This window comes from Globicephala melas, chromosome 12 (genome assembly GCF_963455315.2).
Source record: "Globicephala melas chromosome 12, mGloMel1.2, whole genome shotgun sequence".
Taxonomy (NCBI): Eukaryota; Metazoa; Chordata; class Mammalia; order Artiodactyla; family Delphinidae; genus Globicephala; species Globicephala melas.
This window is the reverse complement of record NC_083325.1, coordinates 8,746,205-8,762,745: the sequence shown is the minus strand read 5'-3', so window position 1 is coordinate 8,762,745 and position 16,541 is coordinate 8,746,205. Positions and strand designations below refer to the sequence as shown.

The 16,541-nt window shown below is 45.0% G+C and overlaps 1 protein-coding gene across 1 annotated transcript in view; it reads left to right on the top strand.

The window, feature by feature from the left end:
• The first annotated feature begins 494 nt into the window (after positions 1–494).
• The window catches only part of CNGA3 (cyclic nucleotide gated channel subunit alpha 3), a 41,407-nt gene continuing 25,360 nt past the window's right edge, over positions 495–16,541 (top strand). The window contains exons 1-2 of the mRNA XM_060309862.1: positions 495–624; positions 14,863–15,002. Of these exons, the coding sequence (XP_060165845.1) occupies positions 14,899–15,002 (104 nt within the window). The 5' untranslated portion in view covers positions 495–624; positions 14,863–14,898. The remainder of the gene's footprint in view (positions 625–14,862; positions 15,003–16,541) is intronic.

The following is a 16,541-nucleotide window of genomic DNA, read 5'->3' as shown; positions in this document are numbered from 1 at the left end:
TACCTCCATCCCCCAACTGCTACAATGAGGCTGGGGTAAATGGTTTTCCCTCTGACCTAATTCACGTCAGCTGCACACTGTCTACTCCTGAGTACAAATGACAAGACTAAGCCCTGCGGGAGACAAAATTAATTAAACACAGTCCCTGGCCTCTGGACATCATGGTGTAGAGATGGCCTCTGCTCTGGGCTGCAATAGGGGTGATAACAGTGTCCCAGAGTAGAGAGAAGTGGGAGTGACAGACCCCCCCCAGGGGAGGCCATAATGGAGTTGAAACTAAGGAATTTCAACTGCTGAGCAAGAGGGAAAACGTCTCTCTAGGCAGAGGGACTAGCAGGAGCCAAGATGTGCGTTTGTTCAGGAGAGGATAGACCCTGCTGTGGAAACACATAGACTCGTAATAGGGGCAGAGCCGCGCGCAGCCCTTAGCGCACGACAGTTATCGCGAGACCCTGAGCACGCGAGACCCTAAGTGCACGAGAGCCGGAGCGCTCCGGGTGGTTGGAGGTCTGGCTGCCCCGAGGAGCACAGCTGTGGTGTTCCTCGTAGCAGAAAGTGCGGCGAGAGGCGGACCTTGGCCTTCTCTCCTGGGCCCTCCAGGCCCTCCGGTCTCCGAGCCTGAGGGTGAGCTGGGGGCGGGGGCGGGGGGCCGGGGACAGGCTGAGGGCTGTGTCCCCCAGAGCTCCAGAGTCCTCTTCACTGCCACCCACTGGCCGGGCCCAGGCCTTGAGGCAGCAGCGAACCCCTCCCCCATCCCCGCCTCCGCGACTTCATGGCGGCGGCCGTCTCTGGGTCGCAGTCCCTGGAGGCCTCGGCAACGGGAGTATATGGACACAGCCATGAAGGTAACAGCTTCATCCAGCTTCAGTCGTTCCGTTCAAGTTTCTAAACTTGGTCCAGCTTAGATCAGTTGTCCACCCCTAGGAGGTGGCCAGAGGTCAGGGTTAAATTGCAAGAGCATTGCACGTCGTGACTGCAGGTCCACCTCTGTCGTGGGGCTGTTCTCAAAGAAGGGCAGCTGTGGTGAGCTGGGCATTCGCCTGATTGGCATTTGCTATACCACGTGCTCCTGTTGACGCTCTGCAAACGATTCTCTCCAGTTTAAATGAAAAGCTGAGGGCCGACTGGGTGCGGCGTGCCTGGCTCCCTCAGTGATGACGGCTGGGCGGGGTCTGGGGACCTGGCCCCGAGGGCGCCACCAGCTGAGATCTGCCTCCTCAGCGGAGCCTGGGCATTGGCCGCAGGACCCAGACCGGGCGCTGGATAAACACTCCCGGGCAGTGTAAGCGACCTGCACAGGCTCCTCTTAGGCAGGACCTGGACCTCGGAGGGCGGAAGTTGAGCCTTGGGCCCTTGCCCTTTCTTGTCAGAATAGAGAAAGACATTTGTTTTGGTGGAGATTTAGGGGAACATCATGACCTGACCGAGACCCGACCTCAAGAACAAAGGATCAGACACCAAGAAGTTAGCAACAACTAACCACGCCCCTCCCTCACCTTTCCTACAAAAGGGCTTTGCTGAAAACTTTCAGGGAGTTCAGGGTTTTTAAGGCATGAGCCACCCGTCTCCTTGCATGGCCCTGCAGTAAACCTTCCTCTGCTGCAAACTCCGACATTTTGGTATTGTTGGGACTCACTGTGCGTCAGGCACACGGACTTGCGTTCGATAACAGACCCAGAACGTCTCAGTGGCTTAGCCCATGGCCTATGCGATGTCTGAGGTTCTGAGGCACTGGGGGGCCCTGCATCATGGTGGGGACTCTGCTGGCCAGATCCTGCCACCCAGCCCTCAGCTGGCCTGGAAGGGGGACTGAGAAATACAGCCAGTACTAGGGTGGTCTTTGGTGAGCAGTCTCTGCCACCAGGTGGGATGAGAAAATTCATGCCACTCTTAAGGGAAGAATGAGTAATTTCATTTAAATGGAGCATCCCTTTTAGGCTAATGTGATCCAGGTTACAAAAAAATCTTGAATGTCAGGCTAAGACTGCATGCTGGAGAAAATAGGCAACCTCTGAAAGTTTCTGAGTGACATGATTAGAACTATCGTGTAGAAAGACCCCGATGTTAGTGTAGAAGATTCATTCATTCTTTCATTCCACACTCATTGAGCACCTCCTGAGTGCCAGGCCTTGGAAGAGTTGCAGAGGTGAAACTAAAGATGGGAGATGCGCAAAAAGAATTGTTTCAGCAATCCTGGGGAGGGGGAACAGGGCCTGGACAGAGGTGGGAACAGAACTCAAGGAGGTCAAGAGCTGTCTCTGGCTTGTTCGAGCCCTGGCACATGGTTAGGGCTCAGTGCATTTCTGACTTAGTGAATGGATGAGTGGGAGGCAACAGAGGGGACAGACAGTTGGTGGTGTAACTGAAGGACTTGGTGATGGTGGATCTGGGGAAGTGAGGGAGAGGGAGGTGTGGAAGCTTATGCGAGGCTTAGCTGGGTGATTAGTTGGCTCCACGGGTCGTTCGTGGGGCATTAACCAGAATAAGACTCAGGGGAGGAAGGGCGGGGGAGCAGTTGGGACGGTGCCATTCAGGACATTTAGTTTTGTACCAACAAAAACTTCCTGGATATACTGTATCCTCCCTCACATGGCCCACACCTTGGACCTCATCTGATCCCCTTTTTGAGGAACTTCACACATTCCGTCTTGTACTATAATAATGCAGTGTAGGGATTTAAAAAACAAAACAGGCTTTTGTTCCCCAGTTCTGCCACTGGGTGACTTTGAATAAGTTGTTAACCATTCCCAAGTCTCAGTTTCTTCATGTATAAGTTGGTAGTAGTAGTTATAACATCTGCCTCATTGAGTTGTTGGGAGAAGAAATGAAGCAATTGGTGTGAATTTCTTAGTACAGCGCCTGGCATGGCAAGTGCTCAAAGTTGGATATGACCATCTTATAATTTCCTGTAATGACAATGTATTATTTTTATATCATATCCCAAAAGTTAATTAAGGGAAAAAACACGCTTTACCTCCTGTGTCTGCAGCTAGCCTTGGGGAAACAGTCCTTGGGGAAGGAAGGGAGGTCCTTTGCCTGGCTTGATGACTCTGTGTGTGTGTGTGTGTATGTGTGTATGTGTGTCTGTGTGTGTCTGTGTGTGTGTCTGTGTCTGTGTGTGTGTGTCTGTGTGTGTGTCTGTGTGTGTGTGTGTGTGTGTCTGTGTGTGTGTCTGTGTCTGTGTGTGTGTCTGTGTGTGTGTCTGTGTCTGTGTGTGTGTGTGTTGGGAGGTGGAAGGAGAAGATGGAATTCTGGGCAGAGCATCTATAGGGCTGGCTACAGAGATACGGGTTCTCCGGCCCTAGATACATCTAGAAAGCACTTTCATCCTCTTGGAATCTCAACCTGAGCAGCTGAATCCTATTGCAAAATAGTCATTTAGAAACTGAGTGCACTTAAAGCTCAGGAAACCAGAGTCCCATTAGTTCTGAGTCATCTCTACAGAAGACCAAGACACTTTCTAGGCATGAGGCAAGCCTCTGTCTGGTGGTTGAGTCACATAATTGATAACCTTGTTACAATTTCGGTGGGCTCTCTTTTACCCAGAATCTCTTCCTGTCTGGGGGAACAAGGTTAGCTTTTGTTCTCAGGCAGGAATTGAAAATCTACAGCTGGTGTGTGCAGGCTTCCCTTTGCTTGTGTTATAAAAGTGCATAGAGTTGAGAAGAGGGAGGATTCCACCTCCCAGCCATTCAGAGGTTTCCTTGAAAAACAAAATTCAAGTCTCCTAACTCAGACTCATTCTTCCTATCTTGGTGCAGTGACATTCCTGGGTTTGCCTAGCCTCTACTCTGCAGAAAAGGGAGAACAGAGATTCTGACTTCCATTTCCCTTTGTCAACCAGGAAGCTCAGCTCTGAGCACAACTGGACACATCCTCATGGTCTAAGACCTGAGCTACCCTTTTGGACATTCCTTGGGCAGATGGAGGAAATGTTGATACTTACTGGTCCCAGAAATTGGCCTCGTTTCTTGAGAGGCAGTGGATTAAGCTTTCAGGCTTTACAGTTAGATTGCCTGCTACAGTCCTGGCTGTGTGAACTGTGTACCTTGGTTTGCTCATCTATAAAATAGGGATAATAGTTGTACTTACTTCATAGGGTTATTGTGAAAATTAAATGAGTTGTTACATGGGGAGAAGTACCTAGCATCATGTAAACTCTCAAAAATGTGATCATTATCAGTATTTTTATTAATATGATATTTCGACATTTCTCCCCTTTAGTATATTTATGTTTCGTGAGTTTCTTGTAGCAGACATTGTGAGTTTTGCATTTGAAAAGTGTTTTGATTTTAGATTTAACACTACTTCTTTTTTAGGTATAACTCACATGTGATGAAAGTCTTCTAAAGTATATATTTCAGTTATTTTTTAGTATATTCACAGCTGTGCGACCATTAACTCGATATAATGTTTAAACTTTTTGTAGGGCCAGGTCACTCGAGATTGCTGTTCTCTTGCCCTCTGTTCATCCCCTGCCCAACAAATGCCTGCTTCACCTGTATCTTACACACCTGACTGACCTTCCCACTACTTGCCCCAGCCCCCAGCTAGTGATTATTCTTATGGAAGGGGTGGTGAGGGGCGTGCCCCTCTGCTGGTTTCCCTGGTAACTAATGAGCCCACCTGCCGTCAATTCTCCTATAAATGGTAATCCCCCCTTCCTTTTGGGGGCGAAGACTGCCACCAGGTCCTGTCTGCCCTGAGCCACACACAGTGGGGTGTCGCTCCAGGACCTTGCTTCAGACGTGTAAGGTCCTCCCATCCATTAAACCATTGATGTCTGTGTTGCTGACTCCAGGCTCTTTGTTCGGTCTTAAAGCTGGGCAAGCGCAGGCCTTGTGGGCCTGCGGGGTGCAGCCCAACACTTTTCAACACTCCCAAAAGAAGCCCTGAACCCATTATCAGACATTTTCTTTTCTGACTCCCCTCCCCATCCTTGCCCCTCGCAGTCACTAATCTATTTTCTATCCCTGTGGATTTGCCTGTTCTGGACATTTCATATAAACGGAATTATACGATGTGTAGCCTTTTGTGTCTGGCTTGTTTACTTAGCATAATGTTTTCCAGGTTCATCCATGTTGTAGCAGGTATCAGTATTTTACCCTTTTTAATTGCCGAATAAAATTCCATCTGAATAGCATTTCATTATATAGATATACCACATTTTGTTTATCCAGTTATCAGCTGATGGACATTTAGGTTGTTTCCATTTGGGGGCTATTATGAATGATGCTGCTGTGAACATTGAAATACAAGTTGTGTGGACATGTTTTCATTAGGTATATGCCTGTGAGTGGAACTCCTGCGTCACATTGTGACTATTTTTAGCATTTTGAGGAACTGCGCCGTTGTTTTCCAAAGTGGCTGCACCATTTACATTCCCACGAGCAGTGTATGAAGATTCCAACTTCTTCACATCCTTACCAACACTTGTAATTGTCTGTTTTTTTAATTATAGCCATCGTAGGCAGTGTGGAGTGGTTATCTCATCATGATTTTGACTGACATTTATCCGTAACTAAATGTTAAGCATTTCTTCATGTGCTTGTTGAACATTTGTAATTTCCTTCAGAGAAATGTCTGTTCAAATCCTTTGCCCATTATTTAATTGGGTTATTTGTCTTTTTATTATTGAGTTTTAGTAGTTCTTTATATATTCTGGGTACAAGTCTCCTACCAATATATGATTTTAAAATATTTTTTCCATTCTGTGGGTTGCCTTTTTACTTTCTTGGTGGTATCATTTGAAGCACAAAGGTTTTTTTGTGTGTGTGTGTGTTTTAATGAAGTGCAATCTAATTTTTATTTTAGTCACTTATACTTTTGGTGTAATATATAAGAAACCATTGCTTAATCCAAGGTTGTGAAGATTTACTCCTATGTTTTCTTCTAGGAATTTTATCGTTTTAACCCTTATATTTAAGTCTATGATCTATTTTGAGTTAATTTTCATGTATGGTATATATTCTTTTACATGTGAATATCCAGTTTTCCCAGCAACATTTGTTGAAAAGACTATTTATTCTTTCCCCCATTGAGTTATCTTGGCACCCTTGTTGAAAATCAGTTGGCCGTAGTTGTATGAGTTTATTTTTTGTACTCTCAATTCTATTCCATTGATCTATATATCTATCCTTACACCAGTACCACTCTGTCTTGATTACTGTAGCTTTGTAATAGGTTTTGAAATCAGAAAGTGTGAGTCCTCCAACTTTGTTCTTCTTTATCAGGATTTCAAGTTTGTTTTGGCTACTCTGGGTCCCTTGAATTTCCATGTAAATTTTAGAATCAGCCTGACAATTCCTGCAAAAATTCCAGAAGGGATTTGATAAGGATTGTATTGAATCTGTAGATCAATTGGGGAAGTATTGCCATCTTAACTATTAATTTTTCTAATCTGTGAGCAGGAGATATCTTTCCACTTATTTACATGTTTTTAATTTCTTTCAACAATTTTTATAGTTTTCAGCGTACAAACATTTTATTTCCTTGATTGAATTTATTCCTAAGTATTTTATTCTTTTTACTGCTACTAAAAATGGGACTGTTTTCTTAATTTCATCTTATTATTTATTGCTAGTGTATAGAAATACAACTGATTTTTCTATGCTGATCGTGTATCCTGCAATACTACTAAACTCAATTAATTCTAATAGTTTTTTAATGGATTCCTTATGATTTTCTATATACCAGATCATGTCATCTGCAAATAGAGATAGTTTTACTTCTTCTTTTCCAATCTGATGCCTTTATTTATTTTTCTTGCCTAATGGCCCTGGCGAGCCATCCCATGTTGCAGAGAGGTGATGAGAATGGATGTCTTTGTCTTATTGCTGATCTTAGGGGGAAAGCATTCAGTCTTTCACCATTATGTTGTTAGCTATGGCTTTGTCATAGATGCCCTTAATCAGGTTGAGGACGTTTCCTTCTAGTCCTAGTTTATTGATAGTTTTTAACTTGAAAATATGTTGGATTTTGTCAAATGCTTTTGTTGTGTCTGTTGAGATGATCACATGGTTTTTACCCTTTATTCTACTAATATGGTGTATTATGCTGATTGACTTTGAATGATAAATCAACTTTGCATTCCTAGGATAAATATCACTTGGTCATGGTGTAAAATCCTTCCTATATGTTGCTAGATTTGGTTCACTAGTATTTTGTTGAGGATCTTTGCATATTAATATAGTTTTCAAAATGCCCTCTCACGTTAAGTTCTGATATTCAAGTTGTTTCTACTTGTATTGTGCCGTGTCCAGAGAATATTAACATTATATAGTTTTTTTCCCCTTTCTGTTTTTGAAGCTCTGGAATATTTTTATTTTCTCCACATAGGATCACACTCACAGAAAATATGAGAGGACCCTTGGGTACAATATTTGCACTGTAGAGTTTTGTCCCATCATGGAACTTCTGAAACAGAAGGACCTTTAATAATCAACTTGGCCTTGGTTTTCAACTCTGTTCCACAGAGTTCCCTAAGGTATTCTGTATGCATTTTAAGGTTTTTTTTTAATGTATATTTAAGTATTTTAAAAGCCCAAATAAATAAAGACAGCATTGATTGACATGTATTCCATACCAAACTTTACTATATTGGATATCATGGTCAAAATTAACTTATGTCCCACTGCTTGTCTTTATAAAATTACAAAATACATTTAAATAAAATACTACAAGTGAATGTTTTATGCATTGGGTTCCTATGAAAGATTTCATCTGCAATAAGTCTATGTCCATCATTAGATGAAGAAACTAAAGTGCTGGGTCACTCGCCCAAATTGGAGGCTGAGGTGAGAAGAGACTCCAGCTCTCCTTTCTCTCAGTTGAGTGCCCTTGACTGCCTATATTGTCTTTCCAAAGTCATTTGTCTCAAACCAAAGATATTACTCAAGGGACTGCTTGAAAACACACAGCCCTCGTCATTGGGTTATTGTAGTGACGTCTGTTCTGGTCCTTGTGTTTGTTCTCTGGCTGGTTCGCAGGTCTCAGAGTGATTCAGTGCCTCAGCATTGGACGTTTTCCCTTCTACCCTGAAGTTCTCAGATGGAATAGGAAAGAAGGGAAAGGCAATTAGAAGTGTGCTTTCGACAAAAGTTCCAAGGCATGCAGACCTTGTGGGAGTTATTGATTTATCTTTGGAGTTTAATTTGACAGAGTGAGCCTGTCCAACCTCATACTTACTGAGAACTGGCTGAGTGCTTTTGCCTAGAACAATGATGAGAAAGTTGAGTTGTGGAGGATTGAAATGGATGAAGCCCAGAGAGACGTTACTTCTGAGAAGAGCAAAGACCCCAGGTAGTAAAAGTGGTCGATCTCCATTGGAGAAGACAGAGACCTGGGCCAAGAGTGCACATCCAGCAAGACTATGGGGCTCCCCTCTGATTGGGGTTCCCATTTATTTGGCATGGCTCTGTGTCTAGACTTGGGGCCTCACTAATTGGACCTGCCAGTCCCCGGCTGAACAGGAGTCATCACGCAGGACAGTGATAACTCGCAAGGACCTCCAGTGGGTTAGATGGGGTGCACATTGGGCTGCAGGCACCTCTCTATTGATGAGATACATTCAGGGTTTGAAAAATGACAATGTTTCAAATGACACAAATTGAACCAGGACTGGTTCTCATGTCTAAGCCATAATAAAAAAGAGGACAGAACATGGACAATATTTTTTTAGTATGAAAAGTTAGTCATCATGAGTGGGGACCAAGATTTTTTTTCAGAAGCACACTTCAGTTTAGAAGAAAGGGTTTCCCATGTTTTGACCTCCTTTGTTGCTCACTTGCTCTCTCCCTCATAAATTCCCATCCATTCTTAAATAGGATAGAAATGTTCAGTGTGACTCATTCACAGGAGTGCTGTGAGGATCAAGTGAGTTAATACACACTTAAGTTATCAGAACAGGACCAGGCAAAGAGTAAATGCTAGTAAATATACTGTTGTAATTATCAGTGCCATCATTACAGTTACTCACCTGGTCCTCCTCCATTTATGCCACCTACTTTTTATTACCTACCATGTGTATATGCTGAGTATTTTGGAGGATAAAATATTCTAAGTAAAAGGAAACAATTCTTGCCTTCAAGGCTTTTGGAGTTAATAAAGGAGTGAAAAAAATATATCTGGAATGCAGGCGAGCTTTGTTAGATTCCTGCCTACTTAGGTGTCCCAGCCGAGAACAGTGGAGAGAGTTAAAGATATGCACAAAAGACAGTCAGATCCTTAAAGGTGCACAGCACAATGGCTAACACATAGTGCATGTTGAATAATGTTAAATAATTCTTGTGATTGCTCCTCACGTGAGGAGCCTTCTCAGACCTCAGTGGTCCCTAAGGCAGAATTAGTACCCCCCATCCACATTGTTCCCCATCATGTCTCTGTCTCTATTTCAGCACCTCTCTTTCCTCCCCCTGCTGTTTACATACCTGTTTTCCCAGGCAATTTTGTGCTTTCAAAGACAGGGACCTGTCTTCTTCATCATAATCCTCAGGGCCAGGTGCAATGCCTAGGACACTGATGGAGTCAATAAGTGTGTCGGTGGGAAGAAAATATGTTGGGTTTAGTGATGTTGTAAAGAAAATGGGAATTGTCTGGAATGGTATGTCCTTAGTTCCCAGTCAAGCCCTAGAAAACACACATTCATTTGGGAGATGCTCACAAACGGCTCAGGCCTGGGATCCACTTCAAGGTCACCCTGGTACTTGGCAGGATGCATCTTCTTCCCGTGCTTGAAAATTAAAATTATATTTGTGCACTTCTCATCTCCTGCAGCGGGCATGATAAACAAAGCAAACCACAACACAGACTGCAGGGTCAGACAGACCCTAGCCCGCATTTCCTTACCTGCGAAATCAGCCTCGCTATTACCTCTTGGGGCTCCTGAGGATGGATGAGTGATGGATATGCAGGCGCCTCACGCTCAGGGGGCCCGGGCTGGACGGCAGTTGCCATTTTCAGCAGAGCCTCAGGATCATCTATTGTACTTTCATCATCTCACTTGTGAGTTCTCCTAGAGTTTATGGGGCCGGGAGATGTGAAAACACTCTGGCGGTTGGGGAATCACTTAGGATGTCATGGCTTACAAGCTGGTAAATAAAGGGAAAGAATTAAGGGTTTATTCTGCCTTTCCTGTATGAACCATACCACTGAGCAGCCAAATAAGAAGTCAGATTTTCTTTTTTAAGAATACTTCAGCTAACTGATAAAGATGGAATGCTAGAATATCACCAATTTGCAACTCCTAATAAATCAATAGATCCAGTCAGTGATCACCAATGGCTGCTAAAATCACCCAAGAAAATATGGAACCCAAATTTGAACAAGCCCTGAGTACAACTTCTAATTTACAGGAAACATCGTAGAGTTGGAATTGGCAAAAATCCATATTGTGGGAAACTCTATAGTACAAACAATTACATTTCTTCCATAAAGAGAAAGAAGAGAAATGCATAGAAACTTTAGATTTAAAAATACCAGTGAGATACATCAACCAATCAGAATATATAGACTTTGTTTGTGTCCTGATTCTTTTAAGTAATTTTTTAAGACAACCCTTATGACATTTATGAAACAATTAGGGGAAAAAAGATCTTAATGATTTATCTTAAACTAACATTTTCCTTTAATGATGTACATTTTGCCCTGTCCTACCCAACCTCATTCTCCTGGATAAAGAACAGGGAATTAAGAAGGAAATTAGGTTACTTCTAACCCTTGAGGGACCTGGGTCAGGAGTGCACAGGGCCCACTTACCATGTCTAAATAACTAAAAAGCATTCTCTTAGCTGAGGTAATCCCCTCCTCCCACCATTAAAAAAAAAAAAAGAATTTTTTGGGTAACGGCATGCTGGCAGGCAACTTTTTTGGGGAGTGGTTCCAAGGAAGAGAAGTAGGGGTCTTGGAAGAGAAAACAAGGGAGGCAGGGGAAACTACCCCAAGTGTACATTATCAAACTAATCACCACTCTGGGCAAGTCGTTTGATCCTTCTAGGGCTTCTCCAAAGAGCCATGTAGAATATATGTCTGAATTATCTTCCTGAGGGGACAGAAAAGGGGAATATTTACCCATGGTTCCAGGTTCTGTTAGTCAAGGGTTGCCCAAGGGGAGTTAACTCTCTAGCACTTTGGGTTTGCACGCGTGTCAGAATGGCCTTAGAACATAGTGGCATGGGGTCATTTGATCTCTGGTCCCCCATCCATGGCCTGCCCCCTTCTATTCCCAGCCTTGAGTCCACCCCAAGCCACAGGGGGCCTTTCACACACATGAGTGGACAATCTGCCCACACCTCCAAGCTCCATTCACCTCACCCTCACAAATAGCTCCTCCTGGGCCACCTGTAGGTCTAGGGGCAGCACATCGACACCGTTCTCAGGAAGACAGACCTGGGAAGAGGCCCAGGCAGCCTCTAGAGCCCGTCCACAGAGAATTTGGGGGTCCCGGGCACCCAGAGCATAGGCTAGAGCAGGGCATGGAGTTCTGGGAGAGCATGTTCCCTTGGCCTCATGGGCTAGGGCTGGAGGGGAGTCAGAGTGGGGGCCTTTAAAGGTACTGGTCCGAGGCCTGTTAGGAACCAGGTGGCGCAGTGGCAGGCAGGCGGGCGAGCGAAGCTTCATCTGCCACTCACTATCGCTCCCCGTCGCTCGCGTTACAGTGATCCATCCCCCCCGCCTGACTCCTTGTCCATGGAAAAATTGACTTCCACGAAACCGGTCCCTGGTGGCAAAAAGGTTGGGGACCGCTGCTTTAAAGAACGGGGCCCCAGGCAGGACCCCTACTGCTCAGGCCAAAAAGTACCCAGTTCTTTTCCACCCACTGACTTTATCGGGCTCTGGAGTCAGACAGGTCTTTGTTAACCTTGGCTCAGGCTGCAAGCAACAACATTAGGGAAACTGCTCACCTGTTGAATTTCTTCATTGGAAAAGGGAGGGAAGAAGGCTGTTGTGGGGATTGAAGGAGACAGTATTACACGAGCGGCCACTCTGAGCCTGGCATATGGGAGCTCTCCACAGGGAGCAGGTCTGCAAGGGTCCAGAGGTGGCATCTGGGGTCAGGGTTTGTGCCCAGGATGGAGGGGACAGCTGAGGGGGCTGAGGGAAAGGGCACAGACTGGTTGCAATGAGCTTTTTCTCTGTTTGGTACAATTCTCATGAAAATACACAAAGAAGAGTAATTTAATAGATTTTCCACAGAGTCCCAAAACTTCTTTAAGACTTGTTCTAGGGACTTCCCCGGTGGTGCAGTGGTTGAGACTCTGCACTCCCAATGCAGGGGGCCCCAGTTCGATCCCTGGTCGGGGAACTAAGATCCTGTATGCTGCATGGTGCAGCAAAAAAAAAAAGACTTGTTCTAGATCCCACTGGACCATAAGCTCCTTGAGGACAGAGATGCATATCATTTTCTGATAAAACCCTAACTCTTAGCATACTGCCTGGCACATAGTAAGTGCTCAGTAAAAAAGCACTGGATGGATGATTTCAAATTTGGTGTATTTCTTTTAGTGGGAGGCTCTTGGTTCCTATGTTGGCTTCAAAGTTTCTGCAGACATCTCAAACTGGAATAATTCTCTGCCTCAACCCTGCCCCTCCCGCAGTCCCTGCCTCAGTGGGCAGCACCACCGACCCCCATGCCAGCGGTCATGGCAGCGTAACCCCTCATCCTTGATCAATTACCATGTCCCGGTGCTTCTATCTATCTGGTAGTTGTGGGGTTTTTTTAATTTATTTATTTTTATTTTTGGCTGCGTTAGGTCTTCATTGCTGCACGCGGGCTTTCTCTAGTTGCAGCGAATGGGGGCTACTCTTCGTTGTGGTGCGCGGGCTTCTCATTGCAGTGGCTTCTCTGTTGCAGAGCACGGGCTCTAGGCGCGCAGGCATCAGTAGTTGTGGCACACAGGCTTAGTTGCTCCCTGATTATATCCTCCCCAGTGGATATATCCTCCCCAGTGTAGCCAGAGTGGCCTTTACACATCTGACCACATCCCTGATGGGCTCAGAGGTAAAGCCCAAGCCCCGTGATTCAACTTTGAGGACCCTCTGGTATACGTCATCTGCCCCACTAGACTTGTAAGATCCTTGAGAACAGTCATTGTCTTATATTCCTTTGTATATCTTGTGGTCAGCCAGAAACTAAGTTACATAAATGAATACAGTTTTTAAAAATCAAAACTATTTTTTATCTATTGAGAAAATTATAAAATTTAAAATTGTGGACTTAAACTATCAAACATCAGAGATAAACCAGGACTATCTGAGCCACCAGCTGCCCCTCCCTGAGTAACTCGTGGTGAGCAGGGACCACATCCATGTTGGGTACTTCAGTACAGTGCTCTGGGCTCCTGGCACTGACCTTCCTTTGGATATGAAATTAATTTAGTCCTGGAATTCGTCACTGGGCTATTTCTGGAAATCACCATCTTTCTCTGGAGTGGTCTGTCCTGACTTCTGACACACTTAAGCCATGTGGCTGCTCAGGAGAGCCTGTGCCCATCTGTTTCAGAGAAACTGTCCTCGGGAATTCATCTTCCTTCTGGGAGATTGTGATCAGAAATCATGCAGTTGGCCTGTCTTCGTATCCATCGCGCCAGCTGTGCACTCACATCAGTTTTCTTTTCTCATCCGTCAGAGGGGCACCTTCCAATGTTTGCTGAAGGGAAAGTATTCACGGTCAGATTTCTAGCATAAGGATCATGCCATCGACAGGTTTTATCTATTTCTTTGCTTGTACAAGCTGTTTGACATCACTGAGTCTCAATTTAGTCATCTTTATTTTTTTTATTTTCTTTAAATTAATTAATTTATGTATTTTTGGCTGCACTGGGTCTCTGTTGCTGCGTGTGGGCTTTCTCTAGTTGCAGTGAGCGGGGGCTACTCTTCATTGCAGTGCGTGGCCTTCTCGTTGCGGTGGCTTCTCTTGTTGTGGAGCACCAGCTCTAGGCATGCGGGCTTCAGTAGTTGTGGCACGTGGGCTCAGTAGTTGTGGCTCACAGGCTCTAGAGTACAGGCTCAGTAGTTGTGGCGCACGGGCTTAGTTGCTCCACGGCATGTGGGATCTTCCCGGACCAGGGCTCGAACCAGTGTCCCCTGCATTGGCAGGTAGATTCCTAACCACTGTGCCACTGGAGAGGTCCCTCAATTTAGTCATCTTTAAATGGAGACAAAAATTGTAAATATCTGATGAGGTTATTGTGAAGATTAAATGAGATGAAGTGTGTACTGGGTTGAACATCACATTGTAAAGGTTTTATAAATGTCAAGTACTTAGGTTTTTTATACTTTGTTTTAAAACAAGATTTTGGGGAGTTACTAAAACATGTGCAAAATTATAAGATTAACATAGGGTAAATGAGGAAGCCAGAGTTAGGAGGGACACTGCATCATTAAAGAGAATCATGAGGGTTTTAGCTTTCTTACATGGGATACCAACTTGGCCATTCATTCATTCATTTGCTGAATCAGCGCTTAACTTTGAGCAGCCCTTGGGAATTCCCTGGTGGTCCAGTAGTTAGGACTTCACGCTTCCTCTGCTGGGGGCCCAGGTTCAGTCCCTGGTCGGGGAACTAAGATCCTGCAAACCACGAGGTGTGGCAAAAAGCAAAACAAAACAAAAACAAAAAAAACCTTTGAGCAGCTCTCAGCATGCAGCATATACAAAGGAGTAAAAGACCTTGTTTGTGCTTCTGGTTCGGACAACTAGCCCGGAGAGATCCAACTAAAACACAGTGTGGCAGGAACTGGGAGAGAAATGGAGGAGGGCACGTGTGCCGGGGCCTGCCTGGGGGAGTAGCCCTCCCATACCAGCTGGGTTTGCAGTTACTTCCTGGGGGGTCCTGATGACATATCTGCTTTGTGTTCATGTTTCAGCAACCACTTTGGAGCTGAATGTGACAAAGCAAGAAGATGGCCAAGATTAGCACCCAATACTCCCACCCTTCCAGGACTCACCACCTCGTGGTAAGGACCACGGACAGAGATCTCGATGGCATTGAGAACGGCCTCAGCAGGTAGGATGGGCTTTTAACTTCGTGCCTGGAACAGGTTATTTCCATAGCTGATCTAGACCTGGGGGAAAGACTGCCTTAGCCTGTGGGCAAGCGCAGATCGGAGGGCGGGCTCTGTTCACAGCACTCCTTCTAACTTCATTTTCCATGTCCCTTACTCCTCACAACCCACACTGAAGTAGTTTTTATTCTCATTTTAGAGATGTGGGAAAATGAGGCTCCAAAAGTTACATAACTTTTGTAACTCTTTTTCTAGAGGCAAGAAAGTGAAGACTCACATGCAGCTGATTAAATTCTACTGTAAAAATGTCCCCAAACTGCCACACTTTCCCTTGTATACATCAAATACTTATCGGGCTCTGTCTGTGCACCAGCCACTGCCCTGGGCACTGGGGTGGAGTACAGATCAGATTAACTGTCCCTCACTTCCAGGAGAAGGCCAGGACTCAGCCGTGCTCATGTACCTGGGGGGAGTGGGCCGTGCCTTGCCAGCAAAGCCATCGGCCCCATCAGTGACATCCCGACACAGGCAGCCACATGGAAACCTGGGGCCTTGAGTTCTACTTCTAGCCCTGTTCCTAACTTACTAGTAGACCTGGGAAAACTCACTAACCCTTCCATGCCTCAGTTTCTTCAACTGCAAAATGGAGCAGCATTGGGAAATGGGAAATGGGAGAGTATCTATTTGGTGCAAATGGACTTACATTCTTAAGTTTCTTAAATTCTCAGTGAGTTGATTGAGTTGAACAAGAAGAAGCTTTATTTCCAATATTTATGTTATTTTTGTCTCACATATATAACACTTAAAACCTCCCTCCCATGAAAACTGCATATTATCCGACGGCCAAAAGTGCAATTACAGTCCTCAATCCTCGCATCCCTGGCACTAGGCCCTCCTCCATCGTTTCTCCTCACTAACTTATATATGTCACTTCCTCTCTCAAATGCACATTTGGTTTTTCCTATGTCTAGGTGCTTTGTCCCAGCTCCTTAGCAACTCGGCTAATAAGTGATAGACAGCAATTTCCCTATCTTTGCAAACTTCCGTAGTCTTTGGACCTCCACCTTCTGGGATTCAGGCAAAGGAAGGAAATCTCAAAGCATGGCAACAGATATTCCCTCCAACTCTTTTAAGTTGGTGCTTGGACCCAGGAAATTTGATAGACTCAGGGGCATCAGAAATTCTCACCCTACTCAAATTTCTCCCTCCTAACTGGCCGACTGTCAATACTTGTGTTCCACAACTGAGGACTCCTTCCTTTAGGTTAAGGCATTGCCCTTATTTAAAAGGAAGAGGAACACTATTAGGACAGTTATCTGCTATTAAAACTTTGGTGTGCGTTAATAGTTTCTTTCCCATACCTGAGCTAATAAAACCCCCTGAAGAGGGGCTTCAAAGAGGATTGCGGTAGAGGGGAGAAAAGTCCCAAGCATGGAGCACAGCAGGAAGTCAGGCTCCCTGGGCAGCATCAGGCTCCTGGGATCTTGGGCCCCATGGGAGAAGGAAGAAGCTGTTAGGATCAAGAAGAATTTGAAGCAAAT